The sequence below is a fragment of the Aulonocara stuartgranti genome (assembly GCF_965226115.1).
Source record: "Aulonocara stuartgranti genome assembly, chromosome: 10".
NCBI lineage: Eukaryota > Metazoa > Chordata > Actinopteri > Cichliformes > Cichlidae > Aulonocara > Aulonocara stuartgranti.
This window is the reverse complement of record NC_138946.1, coordinates 8,912,061-8,933,326: the sequence shown is the minus strand read 5'-3', so window position 1 is coordinate 8,933,326 and position 21,266 is coordinate 8,912,061. Positions and strand designations below refer to the sequence as shown.

The 21,266-nt window shown below is 41.1% G+C and overlaps 1 protein-coding gene across 1 annotated transcript in view; it reads right to left on the bottom strand.

The window, feature by feature from the left end:
- The window catches only part of zbtb16a (zinc finger and BTB domain containing 16a), a 140,504-nt gene that overhangs the window by 42,502 nt on the left and 76,736 nt on the right, over window positions 1–21,266 (bottom strand). Inside the window, exon 4 of the mRNA XM_082549614.1 lies at window positions 9,099–9,185. Coding sequence (XP_082405740.1) covers window positions 9,099–9,185 — 87 coding nt within the window. The remainder of the gene's footprint in view (window positions 1–9,098; window positions 9,186–21,266) is intronic.

Below are 21,266 nucleotides of genomic sequence, written 5' to 3'. Positions count from 1 at the left end.
TCTTCTGAATGTCGTTGTCACGGGTACATTAACTTTTATATGAGTCTGAGAGACAGACTTGGAGTGAGGATGAACGGCCAGTTTCATTAGAGTGGCTGCTTCTTGCCATTAAGGGTGCTGTCAGATGGACAGGGACAGAAATGGTTTGCATGGGGTGCACAGGCAAAGTCTGGAGATTTCATTCCTTCTCATAAGATGTACCACAAGGAGCTGGAGTGATGAAGGCAGTGGCTAAATTTGCCGGTGTGAAACCCCGTGTCACTAGGCAACTGGATCTGATGGCTCCTTTGTTTGGGGTGAAAGGTTGGAAGCACTCGTACTAATCTCCTTGCTTCACAATTAACGAACACAGGAGAGCTGCTCAAACCTCTTCCCGCTCTCAAACAACAACAACAAAAAGAAAAGGCTTGAAAGACTCTTCTATTGTCCCTCCTTCTCAGTCCCTGCTCCCCCCCCCCCCCACCTCTCTCCACGCTAATCGAAAGGTATTTGCACTGTAAATTAAAATGGCCCTCGCGCGTTGCTGTTTTAACACTGACGCGCTCTCCTAAGATGTCCACAAACAGTTCCAATCTAATTACAAAGGGAGATTTACTTCAAATAACTCTGTGGACAAAAGAGGCCTGGCTATTGTTGACGTTGGGCCACTGTTCCACATCTCTTTCTCTCTTTCACTCTCTTGGGCGAATCCTTTTATATTCAAAGTCCTCGCCTTGCCAAGGTTAAAATGCGATGGGATATCTGAAAGTAGGGAACCTCCTAACAAAAGCGGCCTTTTAATTCTCCGGATGGCAAAGGCCTTCGTTGATTTCCACTGTTCTGTCTCTTTCCTTATCTATCCTTTTTTTCCCCTTAACCAAGCAGATCTTGAACAAAGCCGCAGCGGCTGACATGCAAATGTAACAGGGAGAATGGCGGCGTCCAAGGGAGTTAAGATTGTCCGACAACGGGACATGCTCACTGGGGTTGCATTGTGACGTACAGCTAAGACGCATCCTCGGGGTCGAACGAGCGAAGAAGGGGATGGTGGATATTGGCTGGCCAGATTTGCAGCGTGTCCTGCTGACTTCCATTTTATGGGCCGTGAATCGCAGAGCCCTCTGGGAGTCTATAATCCGCCCCCACTGCCCACCCTCCCTCTGCCCATACCACATCATTTTATTGGTCTCTCTGGATGTGTGGCTGCTGTCCGTGGTTTACAATGATCCATCCATGTGGGGATTCTCTCGCAGCTAGACTGTTGCACCACTATGGACATCCCAATTTGCTACTGGATCCCACCCACCTATATTCCCCTTATAAGAATACTACCTCCCTGTCTGACATGCTGTTGTCCCATGGTTTCCTGTGGCGATGCCTCAATGCGACTGTGCCCACCATGACATTAAGCCTCGGCACTGAAGCTCTGCAGTACAGGGGCCCAGTTGGGTATTTCTCAATGAATGAAGCTGGGTGCAGGGAAATGTAGCAGTGCCAACTCTCATTCACACATTTTATCTCATTTACACACAAGCCACACATCCTCTATTCACATAAGTGTTATGCACAGCGCCCTATGATCGTGGCGGATGATTACTACCGGGTGCTGGTCACACTGCAGCCCTGCTCAGTATCCATCAGCCAAAGAGAGGATCTTCCTCCGCCTGGAAAAACTCATTTAGATCTTATCTGAGGAAAAATTTGTTTGCTGAGGGAGAGGGAGGAGGTTAGTAGCAGAAGTGACTGTAGTCTAGGCTAGTGCTGCTTGATTTAATTTAGCAACCGATAGTGTCTCTGACCACTTGTACTCTTCTCATTTTGGAAGGTGGGAGAGACTGAGTGCCAAGGAGGGGGAGATCGAGGAAAGCAGCAAGAAAGAGGTATTTGTTTACGGGTGCACTGGTAAAGTGAACTGTGGGGTCTTAAATGATCAGCTTAGAGACGTTTTAATGGTAAATAGAGCTGGGCGAACAAAGAGTGAACACAGATCCAAAAGATGAGGACATCCTCAGTGAATATAGCTACACAGAAACTTAATTATCTGTTAATTATCTGAATAATTATCTGAAGAAAAAGCCAATAAACTAATATATCTGAGTTGGGGGTTTTTTTTGTTTAGTTTTTTTACTAAACTAGCAATATGGAAAAATATCTTTATACATATCATAGACTAAAATAAATTAAAATAAATAAAAAATACCCTCCACTCATCTATATGACCCTCCATCAAACACCACAGCATTTTGTTGCAGTACAATCAACATGGTGTCCCTGGGAGTCATGCTGCTGGCCTGCCATGGTGAATATGGCACCTGATAGCCACTGTGACCCAAAATGCCTCGCGTGAGCTGTCTCGCCAGCCGCGCACAGACAGACAGACGGATAATCTGCTGCAGACCATGGACAGCTTGCTCAATTATGAGTGGGATGCTGAAAAAAAAAAACCCAAGCATTAGCATGGTGCTAATCAGCATTTTGACTCACCAGATGACACAGACAGGAAGCTCAACATGCCAGCATTTTGTGATCAGAAGTCATAATGCTAATGCACATCTGCCCTTTGACGAAGAGCCGCACTAAACTGAAATGACTCATAAACACTCTTATTGGGTCTGCTTAGTGATCATTTCATTTAAATAGCAAACAATGGCTAAGAGAGATCAGAAGGTTGAGTGCAAAACCATCCACGCTTGCAGCGTCCATGGAGGCTGCCTGCTTGTTTGCTGTATGCGCCTGTTTGTCAGCGGTAACAGCAGCACATGTGTAGCACTGCCTGCATCGGCTGGAAGAATATTTGCTTTGCTTATTGCCACCCTAATGCTCACTGACAACTTAATAACATCACAATTAACTAAATGCTAAACAGATGCCAGTGCTGGACTAATGTGATTGAGACAATCGGCACTTTTGACGTGACCCCTGTGTAGCGCTGCCATTGGCCTAATTTGCTTGAGTGACACGACTGGACTGTGTATGTGTGTCTGTGTGTTTGAGTGTGTCTTTCTGTATCTGGAGTAAATGATTGCAAGGCCACCAGTGTGAACAATTTACTAGGAAAAAAAAGATAAGAACGAAAAGAAATAATGTGGCTTAAAAGCGCTCCTTTCTGACCATCATATCCTTGTTATACTCCCCCCACTTCTCTCTCTCTCTCTCTCCTCCTATCCTCACTCCCTCCCTTTCCAGCACACTCTATCCAGCCAAACTATTTCTGGCTTGAGAAAAGAAAGTGTTTACTCTGCGGCCGGGGCCTGCTGGAATCACGCTGTGTTCCCACTGGTTAAACCCACTATTGCCACTCCATGGTTTGCATATTTTCCCTGTATTACAAGACGTTAAAAAAGGACAGATAAAAAAGAAAAAGAGAAAGAAGGAAAGTGAAAAGAATAAGAGCCTCCCCCTCCTATTATGCGTGGATTTTCTCTGGTGCTGCCGTGTCTGTATGTGTGTTTGTGTGTGGGGACACATACAGATGATTCATGTATAAACAGGAACACCAACAGTCGGACAACAAATTCTTCTGAGGCCTGTGGACTCCAAACTAATTTCTACACAAGTCACATGAGAGATTCAGTCCCTGTTGTTTCTGGTGCTACTCGCAGTTCACTCTGAATAACAGGCGACTGTTCATACTGAATGTAGCCCTAATTTGGCACTTGAATGTGCTGATTCCAGTGCAAATTACAAAGTGTGCATTTGTGAATATATGGCCCGAATGAGCTGCAGGGCTTGTAAAATGAATCCGCAGCAGTAAAATCTACTTTAATTTGAATTTATTGCTTGTTTTTTCTTGTTTGCGAGACACTTTCTGTGTGCGCATCTTATGACCTTTTGCTTTTCAGCAACAAGCCACAATTTAATCATGTGGAACGGGAGTGCGGTTGGGTTATCAATAGAATACGTATACAAGTTATGGGGGAGATCAAACAATCCCATGAAAAAAAAAGGTGAGATAAAGATAGCTAAAGTAAAGACATCGAAACAGATCGAGTGAAAAGCAGCAGCTCAGAGCTGAGAATAATCTTGTACAGACCGAAAGGGAGCGGCTTTACTGGAAATGCAAACTGAAAATGACACGTTGGAAGCGGTCGTGTTTAAATGAGCACAACAGTTTCACCATGTGATATTATGGTGTGGAACAAAATCCAAATTAAAATAGCTTTGGAAAAAGCCTACAGCTGATCACAAAGAGGAAATGATACTGTATACAGCACTGATGGACCGCTACAGCTTTTCTGCCAGATACACTGGCTGATTGTAGCCAAATGTTTTTGGCACAGCCTGGGCTATTTGAAAAACCACATTACCAGTGGAACAGCAAAATTTGAAGCTCATGCTGACATTGACATAATTGTTTTACATGAAATAAAGTGGAAAAGAGGATGCACCTGCTTGTAATGTTAATTTGCATTGTGAAGAAAAAGAAGTCTCTGAAAGAAACAATACTGACTGAGTAGGCTACAGTCTGGCATAACACCAAGTGAAATCTCTATATGGTTTTCTTTTTAACATTTTGGAGGCTACCTACATGGTTTCAAATTTGCTTGCACAACAGCCCGACCACATTAAAAAAAAAAAAGAATAAACATTTTGTAAGAAATATGAAAATGCCAGCTAGATATTATGAAATCTTTGCTTGACATTTTTCAAGGTTAAAATTAGCAGTGCAGCAACTGCTACTGCTGTAGCAGTCACTACTGATGTCTGAAACAGATTTACTGCTTATGTCTGAACTGTCTTAATATGTCAGTCACCCATGGAGCAATATGAATAACAAAGTTTATACAAAAAGTGTTATTTAGAAACTTTGATTAAATGAATGAGTCATTGAGATTTCTGGGTTTTTTAAAAATAATTCCTACCTGCCAAACACAGCTTAAAAATAGGGGTTTGTGATTGCTCCACATCATGTTGCTACCTGCTTCCTTTCAATCACCTGACAGCCACCTGATAAAAGTTTTCAACATAAAAAAGCGTGTCTATATGTTACGTTTGCTTGGAAGCTGGTTAACATCGCAACATTTTGACTCGTGAAAGATTTGCGTTTCCATATGCTGCATAAGACCTGTCAGTGGATTACCAAAATAAATGGCAGCAGGGGTTTTTTGTTAAAGAAAGAGTTCCATGAAAGCCCGACAGATGATGTTCTTTGCCTACAAATGCCATGAAGCGAGTCCCAGTTTAGAAAGAGACCGACTTTGATGCAATAGCATCCAGTTTGGGGACAAAAATTAGCCATCAGTGGACGTAATACAACTCACAAGTGGATTCATCTCCTGAACACTGACATTCCTGGATTTGTGTGAATGTGCGTGTATTTCACAACACAGCCAAGCAGGCCATAGTTTGTGTTTTGTATCTGTACATGTGGATTTGCACAAGTTCAACCACATGATGTTTTGATGCTACATCCCCTGGCATCCAGCCCCCACACCCACTTACACACACATGCAAAAAAGCTTGCCAATGTTGACAACTTCAGGAATGCTTTAGCAGCCTCCAAACTGTCACATGGTTTTGGATGATGACTTGCCAAATTTAGGGTCACATAAGACTTGAGTAAGGATAGAGGTGTGTGCGCATGGGCAGCTGTTTAATAAGGCATGGACAGACAAAGTGAGAAAGAGACAGAGGTTGAGTCAGACTGCAGCTGATCAGGCCAGCAGAAGAGATGCCACAATGGTTCCCATTCAAAGCAGCAAGAAAAAGCCACAGTTTCAGAGGCCAAATATTGTCATCAGAGAACATTAGCCAAGGGCTGAAGCACTGCCAAGAGGCAGGCAGAGATCAAAACTAGCTTTGATGGCCCTCAGTAACCCCCTGCTTCCACCACATGCACTCTCTAATATTTTGTGTCTTGGCTACTGTACACTGATTTTTGTATAAATTTCTCCACATTGGCTTTCGCGTTCAAACTGATTTGCTTTTTCTTTTCTATTCTTCTCGTTTAAAATTAGCATTGAATTACAACAATCAGCATCTCAAACCATTGCAGCACAACATTAAGAGAGTCAGAGCCTTTTTCACTTAATATAAATCCTAACGCACCAAAATTCTAGGGCTGAAGGACGTTAACAGAACTAAATTAATAAAATAATACATTTTTAAATTGTCTGAAGAAATAAAATCATTTAGCATATCTTACAGACAAGCCATAAAAGTATAGCATTCTGGTATGTATCCTGATTGATCATTTCCAAACAGTTAAAAGAAAAGCTTAAAGATGTTACTGACTTCTATCAGGTTGTAGCTGCTGCTTGTCTGATGAGTACCTTATGAATGTTACATTTTGGGGCTCCAGCTCTATACTGTAGCATCTCATGTATTCTTGCCTATTCTAGGAACTTTTAAAACTGGATATATATAGAGCTCTCCTGAATACAAGAAGAACTCTTGTAATACAAGTCAGAGAAAACACTTTTTTACGTCTCTCATTCTGTCACTGTGGACCAACTTGCTACACGCTGTCAACCTGGACATGACTAATTAACCTTTGAATGTCATTATATGCATATGAAATCAGCAATCGCACTAGAAACATAAGGAAACAATGTACATACGTAGTAGAAATTACAACAGGGAACTACAATTAACCTTTTTGTGCCCAAATCCCATTTAGACCAAATTATTATTATTATTTTTTTCATTTCTGAGTTAACTAATTTATTCTTGACTGAGTCTGATGTCAAATGCAGATATATGTCATTTGCATTGACAAGACTCATAGAAATTCATGCTAAAAAAGAAGGGGGGGGGGTTGCTTTTAGAACAGGGATGTCAAAGGTCAGGTGTTCAAATTCGGTGCAGTGTGTTCCATAATGTAAGTGTATACTGGCTACCAGAGTATAAGGAAAGAGAAAGTGAAACTGAAAATCAGAGGGTGCAGTTAAACCGGCTCATCATTTCACCAGAGCCGATTTTCCACACTCTTATTCCACGCAGAGGTCCAGCACATGGATGATTACTATACTATTACTGGTGCTGCTGCTCCAGTTGTCTGGCTGGAAGACACGTCTGGCTCGAGCTGCGGCTGCCCCCCCGCAACCCCTTCCATTCGTTCCAGACTGGAATGCCTATATTTAGAGTGCTCCTTTCCGCTGTTATGGCTGTTGAATCATTAGCCTCGTTTAACCCTTCTTTACTTCCAATGGGCTGATTGGCTGAGGGCATGCCCCTTAGGAGTAGTTCTCCCCACCGCCACCAATTCCTGACTACACTGCCCCACCTTCCCCTGTCAAATGTTGAGGAGGTCCCTGCATGTGTGTGTGTGGCAGAGCAAAGAAAAAGTAGAGCCACTCGAAGGGAGCTTCTACTGGGAGCTTGGGGGTCACGGCTTCAGATGAAGGACAAAACACAAGATGATAATGATAAAGTGTGGCTATTTTTGAGATCCGCTTCTGGTCTCAGTGTGCTAGCAGCTCTCTTGTCTCTCATTTCCTTTTGTTTGACAAATCTGAGAAAGGCTGACGTGGTCAGGTTGATTGGTTTATTGGTAATCCCTTCCCCTTTCATTCAATGCACCCATTAGGCCAAAGTGTCTACATGTAGAAAAGACAGCAAAATCTGCTGAGCAGATTGCCATAAAATCCACTGAGCACATTCAGAGAGACTGCAGCCAATGGACATTTTTTCATTTTTGTACTTCATGAGTTTTCCTGTAACAATGCCCTTAGCATATAATGTCCTCTTACAACTCAATTATCACAGACAAATTCCTGCTTTGGCATAAAACCTGCTGTTGACATTTATGTGGACAACATGCCACAACACACAGCTACACCATATTTAACACAAAGTGCACACTTATTCACAGGGTTTAAATCTAATAAAGGCTGAGTGTAAAATAATCAGAAACAATTTAAGTACTGCTTTCTAAGTTATGAAGCATATACTGACAGACATGAGTCAAAGCTAACCTCTTTGCACCACCTTGCTTTTTTTGTTTTGTTTTTAGCTGCAAATTAGTCCTCCATATCCGTTGTGAGTAATATTATGCGCCAATATTTTCCAACAACCCTCAAATTAGCAGCTGTGAGGCACTCGAGGATGGGGTCTAATTATTATGGACCTGGAGTGGTTTTCTAAAATGTTTTGAATATCTGGACAAAAAAAACCATGAAATTTAAAAAAAAGGTATAAATAAACAAACAAAGACCTCACATTCATCCGAGCACGATGCATGCTGCATGATGCTCAAGGCGCATCATGTCCAAAACAAAGTGGAGGTCATTCGAAACAATCCAGCTTCCAGATTAAAGAGTTCATCACTAGCAGTAAAACCATCTTGGGCCATCACACATCTGCTGAAGGGGGATTTACTTCTTCCCATTTACATCTTGGCACCTACATCATCCCCATCTTGCCATCTTCATAGCTGAGCACTGATAAACAACTTTGGCCTGCCAAGTTTTCGCGGTTTGTTGATTACTGTTGGGTCTGTCTTGATTTAGGGCAAGTAGGACTAATCCAAGCTGATGTGAACTATCCTATCTCTCAATCCATGGCTCCAGTTAGCCAGAGATGGCTGGAAGAGAGTTTGTCCACATGAATGCTTTTTGGTTTGAAACAGTTGAAATAGTTTCTCAGAAACAATTCCACCTTATTATGGCCTTTTTTCTTTTAACCACTGCTGTTCTACCTAGGCAGTATCTTCCAACAACCCTCTGCTTCATGTTTACACACACATGACAAATGTGTAAATGTGATGTTCCCTTACATGCATCTTAGTATAGATGGGGATTATTTCTGAGACTGTGCTAAAAAGTGATCATCTAGAAAAAGACTGTTTTTACCTGTGAAGGTTGAATGAGCATCTAAACACACCTCGCCATGACATGCATGCAGATTTGTGAAAATACACAATAAATAGACTGGGAGTGTGAATCACGAGGATCAGAAAATTCAACGTGATCTCAGTTTTTCTCATTTTTTTAAATTTGATCTGATTACTTGACTTCCTTCTTCCATCGCCATTTAAAAAGAATTTCACTCCCTCCATGAATTACCATGGAGAACACAATCAGCTGGAGCTTTCAGGACAAAAATCAAGCAGAGGAGCTCATAATCTTTCTGTTTATGTGCACAGTCATGATGACATGTCTGCGTGTGTGCGTTCATACCGGTGTGGATCTGCCGGTGAGCCTCCAGGGATTCTTCTGTCTGGAACTGGGCGCCACACTGGTCACAAACTATGGCCTTCTCGCCAGCTGGACAAGAGACAGAAAGTGGATGCTTATTACACACAATGAAAAAATATGTATATGAACTGGTGAGGGGAAAACAGGGTTAAAGCTCAGATGAGACAAATTAAAGAAATACATTTCACTCAAAACTCTGACTTGTTTATTTACTCTTATATTTTTTTGTTGCTTTACACTTAAACACATTAAGATATGTCAGCAATGTAAAAGCTTTGTTTTGTCCACCAGGGAGCACTTTATTCCAGTAATTAATTAAAAGATTTCCAAATTATGTTTGACCATATATTTGCTAATATACTAATAAAAGGTATTTCAACTAGTAAAACATTAATAACTGGCCTGAGAAAGCATTGGTGAGGCTCAAATAATCAGGTTTTAAGTTTACTGAGGAAGTGGAGAGGACTTGAATGAATGAATATTGGTTTAAACTCATTTTAATTACATTCACCTTGATGCATATCCTGTGAGAGAATTACTTCGTTTTATTTTCAGGTTACAAATGATATCTATATGATTTGGCTATAGATGCTGAAAAATGACTGATAATGTTTTTTTCCACATTATTCTATAAAGACCTGACTGTCATTATTTCAGCCTGTCTTTTTTTTTTCAGAATTTAGATTCATATTTTTTCCACATCTGATTGATTAATGAGTGGATTGTACAATATAATTAAGCCTGCAGTACAATTAGCGCTATAACTTGATGAGTCAATCTATCCACTTTCACAATGGTCAGCTTCTGGTCCAAATTTAATGAATATGCAACAGAAGGTGTCATATCCTTTTCTGACTAATGTAGTCTAATTTCCCCCCAAAATTCAAACGCTAAAAGAAAAGAAGAAAAGAAAGCGAGCCCAGCATCTGTGACCAACACATCCTCATTTCTAAGCAACAAATTAAGTCGATTGGCAGCGATTGTCGAAACTGTAACACTAGCGTCCTGTACCAAAGCAGCAAAAACACTGACAGAACCCATATTTGGAGGAGAGAGGTGAGGTGGTGTCTGGATCATACGGTTTGAGTAGGGTTAGAGAAACATAATGGTTCTTGTGAAATAGAGCCTTTCACAGCCATATGTTCAAAAGGCAAACTCTCCCATCTGTAACAAGCTTACTCTAAATTTTCCTGGTTACAAATCCCACCCAGGGGCCTTTCTGAAAAAGATGGACATTCCATGTGCGAGGTCACTGACAGAGATGACAATCATTTTAACCTTTTGAAAAATCAGCTACTATTGTTGTTTTTCTTTTGAGGTCAGTCTTTTTTTTTTTAAGCATATTTATGTATACTTTATTGATCCCCACGGGGAAATTTCTCTCTGCATTTAACCTCACTTAGTGAAGCAGTGGGCAGCCACAAATCTAGCACCCGGGGAGCAGTGTGGAGGGACGGTACCTTGCTCAAGGGTACCCCAGGGTAGCTGTTCAGGGGATTCAATCCCCGACATTCCAATCATGGGGCCACCACTCTACCTACTGAGCTATCCCTGCCATTACATTACATTAGAAACATGGCTAACAGTCCATGTTTAGGTTTAACACATTGATGAAACTGTCACTGTAACTGTCATACATCAATTATCGTATAAGCTAACTTACGTATCAACAGTGGTTGTGCACACACATACAAATCGCATTGGCTTAGTAGACACACCTGCCATTAACTTGAAGTAGGCTATTGACTCAAAATCATAAAGTTGTTGTCATGTGCTCTTGCACTTTTGTTGCTCCGTGCTGTTAATTCAAGTAGATCAAATAAGTAGCCCTTGAGCCGTAGTCTAAATTATCATGTTCACCTACACTTTGTGAATGTGTACAACCTTTTACAACAACTTTAAAAAAAAAAGGAAAGAAAAAAAAAACAGGAAGCTGGCATGTACACATCCAGTGTTTTGTTGAAGGGCAAATCAGATCAGGCTCCAGCAAATGAATTTTTATTGCTTGGCAATGAGCACCATACATGCAACACACTTTTCACCAGCACACACATGCACACACACGCAGTTTAACATCTGGATGTTGTGTGTACAAAATGACTCTACGTGTGTGTGGGTGTGTGCCTGTTTCCAGTGCAAGCACAGAGCAATCTCTACTGACTAGACCTTGGTTTGTTCTTGGCACAGCCTCCTGGGTTACGACACCTCCAGAGAGAGAGAGAGAGAGAGAAAGAGAACACAATGAAAACAGGAAGCCAATTCTTAGATGACAGAAAAAAAAGTCAGGGAAAGATGGCTTATGTGGTTTTGCAACCACAGTGGCACTAGGGAACGGCCTGTACTGTAATGAACCCTAAAAAAAAGGAGAAATAACACGGACCGTACACGACAGAGTGTGCCTGCCAGAACATGCTTATGCAACAAGTTATGCAAAAGATGGTACACTGAGCGTGACAAGATCATAAGCCACTGTAATGCGACCTATAAACGCTAGCATATCCTGCATTCATCTGCAGCATCACAAGATATATTTCCATTTAACTACTTGTGACTAAAGAGAGTGAGCCGCGGAGCAATGTCTTCTTTAATTGGCTGCATATTCAAGAGGCGTAATTTGCTGTTTGAGCGTATGGTGCGCTGGTGTCGAATGCACAGATGAGCATATGGCCGAATTAGCCGGCAAAAGCATCCACTTAACCTTTGAGGAATAAGACATGTAGTGGAGGTGTAGGCAGAACACTCCCCACCCCCCAAACACCCCCACTGATGTCCCTGATTTGCATTAATCGGATAGTGCCTCTTTTGCTTCTTTAACTTCTGATTCATTATCATGGAAACTGTAATTATTATTTTTACAGGCTGCGGTTGCTCTGTTAACCTTCCTTGGACTTTTTCCTCTATTGATTTGAGCTCATCGATTGCCCTTGCAGCGAGCAACTGAGACAATTTTATGAAGGCAACTTCTGACTCCAATTCTATCATATGCTGTTGAGAGTCTAAACAGAGCTCAAAGTAAATACACATTCACATTTTTACATTAGATATAGAAGCCTGTCCACCACATGCATACATTACATTAGTTATTGTCATTTCAATTGAGGTCTTAGGTTTTAAACGTGGATTTTCTTCCAGGTAGCAACGAGGCTAAATTAATTCCCCTCATCTAAGAAGTAAGATAAGTAAGTAAGCGGCACAGTTTCAGTTTACAAACTCCCTACATTCATTACCAGGTGCCCCTCAACGGCCAATGGGCTTCTCAGATGCCATCAGACCAAAGTGTGATTGTGCGCTGCAGCTTCCAGATGCGAGTATGTGTAACTGTGCTGCTGCATGTTCCTGTAGATCTACTGTAAAACCTGTTATTTCATAGGAAATGTGAAATTTGGTGTTCACTGATGTCTGCAAGGTACTCAGCTTTACACTTGCATAGTAACCAGTAAGTAACGATTTCGCCTGAGAGACAGTGGTGCAGCACTATAACCACTCTTCTGGGAGGCCAAGAGGCGTGTGCTAAATGGGCCAGGGATAGGATTTTAGTGCAGGGCATGCCCCTGCTTGTGGCACAAGGACATAAATTGTCAGGAAATGCCTGCATGGTGCCTTGCTTCAAGGAGAATGGACTTGTGCGAGGTCAATGTAGGGCAAAGGGGGTGGAAAAGTGGAAGCACAAGAATCCAGGGTACACACCGCCAGGCAGCCACCCAGCCAGATGACCGTCACTCTAGTTAGCCAGCTGAGTGCTAACGGGGGGCCCCTCCACTTGGTAACAGCCTCCATTAGCCATTTTTGGTGCCAAATTAAAGTGATAAATCTTGAGGCCCCCTTTGATCCCAAGAGAGTGAACTTGTTAGTTAGAGGGAGAAGGGAGCTGGGATAGAGGAGACACACACTGTTACCCTTGTGATTTGTGTCCTAAAATAATAAACTACTGCCTTACCAGGGGGGCCCATTCAAATCCTCACTGTAGAGTCTAAAGGAAAATTCTTTTACCACTGAAATGATCTTGAGCTTTCATTTAAATGAGTCATATTTTAATTCTCACAAAACTAACAAAAATGATGGCATCGTAGAGAAGCTCAACGGGGAACATGTAAATGAATGAGCACTCACAAAATAACATGATGTAAATACAAGTTATCTGTCAGAAAATCGAAAAGATGAAAAGAGGAAGAAAAAAATAAAGGAATCTCCAAATGCCTAATCTGCTGTTAGCGGGGACTCCCATGTTACTTTTCCACAGATTCAGGCCTTTGCTGACATAATAAAAGTTGCACAACGCATGATGAGTTGGTGTGTGTGTGTACATGTGTGTTGGGAGATGGGGATAGAGTGGTGATCAGGTGCCACATGCCGCTGAAGCCACTTCCTTTTTCACTTCTCCTTTGTCAATATTGCACAACTGCTGTTGCAGAGCAGTTTGGCTCAGTTATTTCATAATAAAATACAGTAAAAGAGAACAAGAGAACAGAGCTCCGTGCCCAACAAGTAAGCATCCTACAGTGCCCAGCAGCAAATACTAAAGTAATGGTTCCACATACACTATACGCCTGATCCATCTTATCCCACAGATAAAGGAGACTTCCCTTCAGGTAGTGCTTTGGTGTTTTCCAATAACCTCTTGGTACGCTGGGCACATTAAATTGGCTATTGTTTCTGTAAATGCATATTCTAATTAGAGGAATGTACATTTACAGGCTGAAAACCGTGCCACTTTATTTCAATGTATTCTTCCTTGCTGGTGCATTACTGGGTATTTAAGGTGTCTTTGTCCTTGCTGAGGAGGTTAAGTTAGAGCCCACCTTCTATTAGATTGGTATTTTAGATGGTCAAGAGCACTGGATAAAAATATATTTTTATTAAAAAAAACAAAAAAAACAAAAAACAGAAAGTTGGGCCCAACATGAAAGTCAAGTCAAGGAAAATAAAAAATATATATATTTATATATATCAAAGAGTTTATCTGTATCTCAAAAACCTTTTTTCAAGCAAGCACGTGCAAAAACACACAAAAATAAACATCCTGAGTCGGCTTAATGTTCCCATAATGCTTGCAAAAACAATTTCACAAATCTTCTCATTCAAATTTTTCTTCACTGTTTCTCTGTTGTGTTCTACACTTTAAAATTGTGGTTACCGTTGTGCCTAGTTGACTGTAGGTACTTAAGGGTGTTTCACTTACAGTAAACTTAGTGGTTATGGGTTTCCGTAGCAGTGACACGGTCTTCATCACAAGTAGATGTGTTGAAGACCGTGGATAAGCCCACAGCCTTTCCAAGAAAGCGATGGTGCGTTCCCTTGCCTGTAATTTCCCCTGACATGCTAAGTGCTCATTCTCCAATTTCCCTAAATAATGTGGTGATGGTGTAATGTTTTATTTGCTATTACACTTATTCCATGTGAGCATGAAATCTGAGTCTAATATGAAAACCATCGTTCTCTTATGATGCTGAGGCGGAGGAAAGTAACCCCACTGCCCATCTGGGTATTTATGGGTGTGATTAACGTATTTGGGTACAGCAGCACACACACAACGCACATCGCCACGCTCGCATCATCTAGTTCAGCAATGTGATCTCATAATGCCACCATTCAGAAGCTCTTCTCATTCAAAAGAATTTGTCAGACACAGAAAGGCCTTGTTTGTTTGGGCTGATAGTTCTGTTTTTCCTGCAGCAGCAGAGGAGCGTTTTGTTTTTGTTTTTTTTAAAAAAAAACTACATTCCCACACTTGACACTTACTTGTTGTCCCAACCCACTTTCACAGGTAGATCATATATGCTAAGATTGCAACAGATGGCCCCCCCTTTGGGGATCACAGTCTAAACAGAATCTTTCATCAAAGACAATCACAGAATTAAACATAAGAGTTAGAGAGTCTGTCTGTGCTCATAGCAATGTACGAAAAAAACAAAAAAACAAAAAACTAGGCCACAATGTTGATACCAAAGTTTAACATTTCATCCTGTATGGGAGATAAAGAAACAAATATTTTTCTTCTGTAACAACCACTGGCCATTTTGTAACATGATTGAGCCATCAATCTGCCCGTTGCAACACATGAAACAGTTTATCTATTTTTTTCTTTCCTACCTAAATACAAAAACAGGATTAAACGAGCAAGTGTTTAAAAAATCGGCAAAGTCATGCCAAGTCCATCTGTTTCCTGCAACACAGTCATGAGAATATCTTGTCAAAAGGCCTTACATGGCCACTTGCATGAGTTGGCATGACACTATTTAGCATGCACACAGACAGACGCACACAACACATACTTAACAGTTTAACAGTGGAGCTGTGCACAGAGAGTTCTGTACAATCCATTACATGTAGAAACAGACAACTAAAACAAAGCCACAATAAACAAACTGTTCAGCTATGAATAATTTACCAGATGTCTTTTTTAACTTAACTGCAGTAAAGACAGTAGTATCAGCAGTTGTATTAATAGTGCAGACTTGCAAAAAATAGCCTAACCTGTGGTAATTGTACACACGTTGGTCACCGCGTGCGCAAATTATATCAACACTTGTTAACGTCTCCTTTCAAATTAGAGGTGTCACTGAGCAGGAAAAGACATGGCTACATCCCTGGAAAACAATAGAAGAGATGATGCACACTAGGTCGAGTGTAAGAGGCTGCAGTCTATTGCAACAACCTCCCTTTAAGAATTTTGAGCCAACTGGGAATCCCTATACTCCCGCACTGATTGCATGGAAGCCTGTAGAGAGCGATCTGCACACACAATCCAGCTCGTCCAATATGCATACGCGCCAGCCTCACTGTGCATGCCACGTTACAAAAATTTGGTGATGGGCGACCAGCTGAAGCACTACCAAAGTGCACTGTGTGCCATCAGCTATGACTTCACTTTTGGTGTGCACTACCGTGTGCAAGGGTGACAACGGAGATAATATACCAAGCTTCGTGTTAGCTAGGCATGTAACAATTTTGGAGTTCCCTGACTTTACACCACAATTCTCTAAACTTTATCGTGGTTTTACTGACTTTAAGCATAACTGTTGCCCTTTAGACAATGGCCTGTTTGTCAGACTTTGTGAAACTACCTTCTAATTTGAGAATTTTTTTTCAGCTTACCACAACTATAATAGTTTATTGAAAATGTCAAAGGAACATGTTCAGGTTTTCTCAAGTTTTAATATGAAAATGATCTGCTGAATTCTAACGACAGAAGCTTAATCTGGAAATCTATTTTGTATGCTCTGTTAAGCAGGTACTGCCATCTGGCCTAAAAAGGTGTCTCAAGTAAAAAATCCCCATTAGAGCACACATAGAACGGACCACAGTGACCTGAAAAATTGTACTAATGTTTGACATAACAGAAGTTAGGTCAGATATTAAAAGCCCACTGAGACGTTGCAGTGCCCAGAAATTCTTCTAGGATGGATGACTCCCCCCCCCCCCCCCCACACACACACACACAAATAGCCGTAGGAAAGTTAACTTGACATGACATAATCTTACACATGATTTTTTCACTCACTTTAATCCCCCTGTGCAACATTTGTTTGCATGACATACTTTTCTGTATGCGCACATATTTCTGCTGGAAGTGTCTGAAGGATCTTTTCTCAAGAGTCAGAGAGGCTAAATGGGAAATTAAAAAGGCTAATTACAGTGTATATGTCGATGGCCGGCCAATATCACACTCAGTGGGTTTTTTTAGCAGTGTAAACAGGGCAGGCGAGAGAGCAGAGAGGCAGATTAGGGAGGCAGAATGTGTGTGTGTGTGTGTGTGACAGAGGGAGGGAGGCAGACAAGCACAGTCACCAACAAAAACATAGCCTGGCTGTTCACTGAGCCTACATAAATGGCTTACGTAAGAAAGTACTCTCAGTACCAAAAAACAGCAAAAATCCATAAACACACACAGACAGCCCCATTCGCCCCCTCCCCCCACTCCCGCACACACACATAAACACATTCATACACACATATTGGTCTCACCACACTTCTGAGGACTTACATTTATTATCACAACCACAAAAAAATATTTCTGCTTTGTATTTTTAGATTTACACTGTTAATCTTGACCTTTAAAAATAAACCGAAACGTTGGCCAAAATGACAAAATATCAACAAGAGGAAAAAAAAGGAGATTTATTTGCAGCATCTAAAACTCAATCTGGTTCTCACACACACACACAAATAGCACAACAAGTATACACGCATTCATGGGAACACACACAGACGCAGTATGCTGTCAGAACAATGAGTACAGACACCACACGCTCTCTCATCCCCCACTCCCTCCCTTGCACCCTCTACCTTCAGCGTTATAACGAGCTCTGCTGTACAGTTTTATTTACACCAACCTCTTATCAGCAGTACAGCAGCACAGAGGCTGCCAATTGGAGAGGACAGGCCACAGTACTGCCTGTACCCTGTAGTGGAGTAGGTGTATATCGCCATGCCCCCAGCACGTTTTTATCAAGGCTTGGAAAAAGTCTGGGCTTGCGCCAGGCTGCCTCTCAAAATAATAAAACACACTCACACGCAGGCACACAGAAACAGGATGAGTTGGCAATAACGCACCACGACTACAAGCACAACAGTACACAGGTCATACAGCACGAGTACAGCTAAAAGGGATTTAAGTCCTTTTAACAATCTTTTTCAGATGCAGGCATTATGCTACATAAATATTAAATATCTATCTGAAGGCCTCGAGGTGAAAAAGATGTAAACACAAGAAATTGTAGAATTGTCATCACTTACAGTACAGTCAGAACTGAAACCCTGAGTTTTGCAGATGATGTGATTCTGTTTGCCTCATCAAACATGATTAACAGCATGCACTGGGGCAGTTTGCAGGCATATGTGAAGCAGCATGGAGGAAGTTCTCCACCCTCTCCACCTTCACGTTTTGTTTTTTGAAAATAATGGATTGCTCCTTCTTGGTTGAGTTGCCTTAAATGCTGGAATTTGCAAATCTCTAATGTAGAGCGTGAGATCGACTGATGGACTGGTAGTCATGGCAGGTGATGTGCTCCACAGAGAGCCGAGTAGAAGAGCAAAACTTTGGTTTCACCTATGAGGAAGTGACAGCTCCCATAAAGGAACGCTAATCCAATTGTAGCAGAGTGGCAAAGTACTAAAGTTAGGACAGAAATGCCATTAGCTAGATAAACTTGCAGATTCATGGGCTATATGGCCTAAATTACCCTCAAGTCTTGAAGCCCTCTTGTTTGCTAATGGGGCAAATAAGAAGTGTGGAATCTGTAACAGGACATGAGGAGACAAATAGCTATAGTAGTAAAACGAACTGATATGGTGTAATTACAAAGTGTACCTAGCAAAAACAAAGTAGCTGTACACGGAAAAACTTAATGTCCTAGCAGATGATATTGCACTACCCATAAAACATGCACTGGTTCTCACAAGTATCAAACAGACTTACACAGGCAGAAATGACTTTATGGTGTGAGCAAACATGGCAATATAGATAAGACGAGATATTCTATGGGAGGTGGAGGGGTAGACAAGCCATCAAAAGCGCAAAAGCGAACATGTTTGCTCTCGATGATATTGTTATCGACGGAAGGGAAAAAGAAATCAAAGGGAAGCGAGAGAGCACGAGGAAGAGAGAGGGAGAGAAAAAGGAAGCAGATGAAGACAGAGAATATTCAGGTCGCATTTGACAGCTTTACGGTCTGTTGCGCCGAATGGGATGTCTAGGGACGTGGCAAAGCAGACAAATATTGACTTGCAGAGCGTTCGCATGCACACACGTACACAAGCGCACGCACACACAGACTGGGAAAATACACAATACACTTCCACACGAAGCCTCTAAATTCAGCCCCCCTTCAAAATGGATGAGCTCACATTGCAACATCAGTCACCTTTGTTTTGTTTTTTTTAGCCAAGCTCAACCTCTTAATCCATTCTGCCTGCAAACCAATTTGTTTGTCCAGTAGGTCATAGACAGTTTCCTGCCCTAACTGTTCCCTGTTCTCATGTACTGTTTATTTCTCCCTCGCCTTTGTATTACTTTCTCTGAATGATGAAGTCTTTTCCAGAGCTTTCTGCTTCTTAGGAGATTCTGGGCATGTTAGTTCGCCTTTCCCGTATTTGCTTCCTTCCTTGTATTTCTTTCTGACCAGTTCCCTCTACTTTCAAATTGTCTTGACAACAGAGAAAGCTGGCTTGAAGTGTGCACTGAAACAAGAGGAGATCAACACAAGTATAACTTAAGAGTGTTTCTTTTTCATTTAGTACCATCAGATTTTTAGTCAACGTGTCAAAGGGTAGCTAGTATTAACATCCTGACAACTGATATCTTATTATTTTTTGTTTTTACAGAGACACCGCCATGAAGTTTGTTTCTGTGTATCTTACTGGAAAACATATTACCTTATTCAAATTTTAAAGCCCATTATGTTCACTTGATTCCTGTTGAGCGCACCTTGGCGAACGCCCAGAGGTGGCAAAAGTACACACATTGTTCACTTAAGTAGAAGTGCAGATACCTGTGTTAAGAAAATGCTCTGGTTAAAGTTGAAGTACTGATACAACTTCTTTACTGACGTGGAAAAAGTGTAGACTCTGAAATGTGCTCCAAGTATAAAAGCAAAAAGTAGCTCTTCTACCACCTGTTTTGTGAAAAGCTAACTAATCCGCCACCTGCCATATTAATCTAAAAATGAAATAAAATTACTAGAGAAGGGAATAAAAACTTAATTTCAACTTAAATTCTAATTTTAATGACAATAACACTGTATTAGGAGATATTTCATGGCCCATCACGACGTAATTCCACCCCCTAGACAGTAGAAAGCTAGCTTATTGTTAAAATTCACCAAATGATTTTATTCAACTGCTGTCTGCATACCCTGGTGTAACCCAACACTGACCATCAACACAAAAGCTGCACTGCACCACTCTAACGTACTGCTTTAATGTAAACTTCACCACAGTACTGCTAATTAACCAGTGTAGCCTGCAAAAAACTCTGATATTTCCATACAAACTTTGAACAATAACAGTTAGTATTGTATTTTTGTATAGTAATAGTACAGCATTTAAATTCGTTTTTAAAGATTTTCACAATATGAAAAATCATCAAGCAGAGAACCAATCTGAACCAATCTGAAATTAATTGTGATATTTTGTGTAAGATTTAAATTTCCACTTTATCAAATGTCATTGATTAGTTCTTACCTTTAAAACTACTTTAATGTCCTGTCTCACTTAGATCTTTCTCCACCTCTGAGTGAAGTTAGCTCATTCTTTTCTCTCTCTGGGGTATAAAGCAAACGTAGCTAGCGGTTTTATCATAAACTCCACAGATACAGTTTGTGTGTGTGTTGATATTTGTTGAGGTGTTTAAAATGTTGCATTTGAAATTACCTGCCACTTAAAAAATGTTACTCTTTGAGCTCGCTCCTCTTCTCTGTCCTGAACGAGATACTGAAGTACCACAACCACAACTTATTGACACGTGCACCAAAATTACCATTCCAGATGCTCCAGCCCACTTTAACCACTGAGTATAGCACTATAAACTCACTGTGTGCCATAAGCACTGGTGATGGAAATACCAACAGGACTGTCTTGTATGCATTATTGTTCCCACCACCGATGTAATATAATCAATTAATTCCCCTCAAATGTGTTAAACCTGAAGTAACCAGGCTGTTTTGAAAATGTAAGGAGTAGAAAGTGAAGATATTTGCGTGTAAGGAAAAGTAAAAAGTTATCAGGAAACTAAAGAAAATACGATTCAGGTTGATCCTAGAGGTGAAAGATGTTGAGGGTTTTCAATGTTGCTTTCAACCCCTGTACATTTTCAAAATGAGAAAAGAAAATGAGGTTTTGACATGTACCCATGTTTCCTGAAATCCTTAGAAATGAGGCTATCTTCAGGGTCTTGGGTGGATGATGTGTGCTTGTGTCGGGATACGTGGAAGAGGATAAAAAAGTGCAGGACGGGAAGCAAGAGCTGGATGCACAGAGGAACCACTGGAGGCTATTTTGGTGTGAAGTGGCAGGAAGTGAATTAGGTTGCCACAAAAATGCCAAAGTAGGGCTTTTCGTACAAGTACTGGATCCGGTTTTAATAGACACTGTTTGGACAGAAACAAAAGATCTGTCCGTGTCCATCCTGAAAAAGCATACAAATGTATGAAG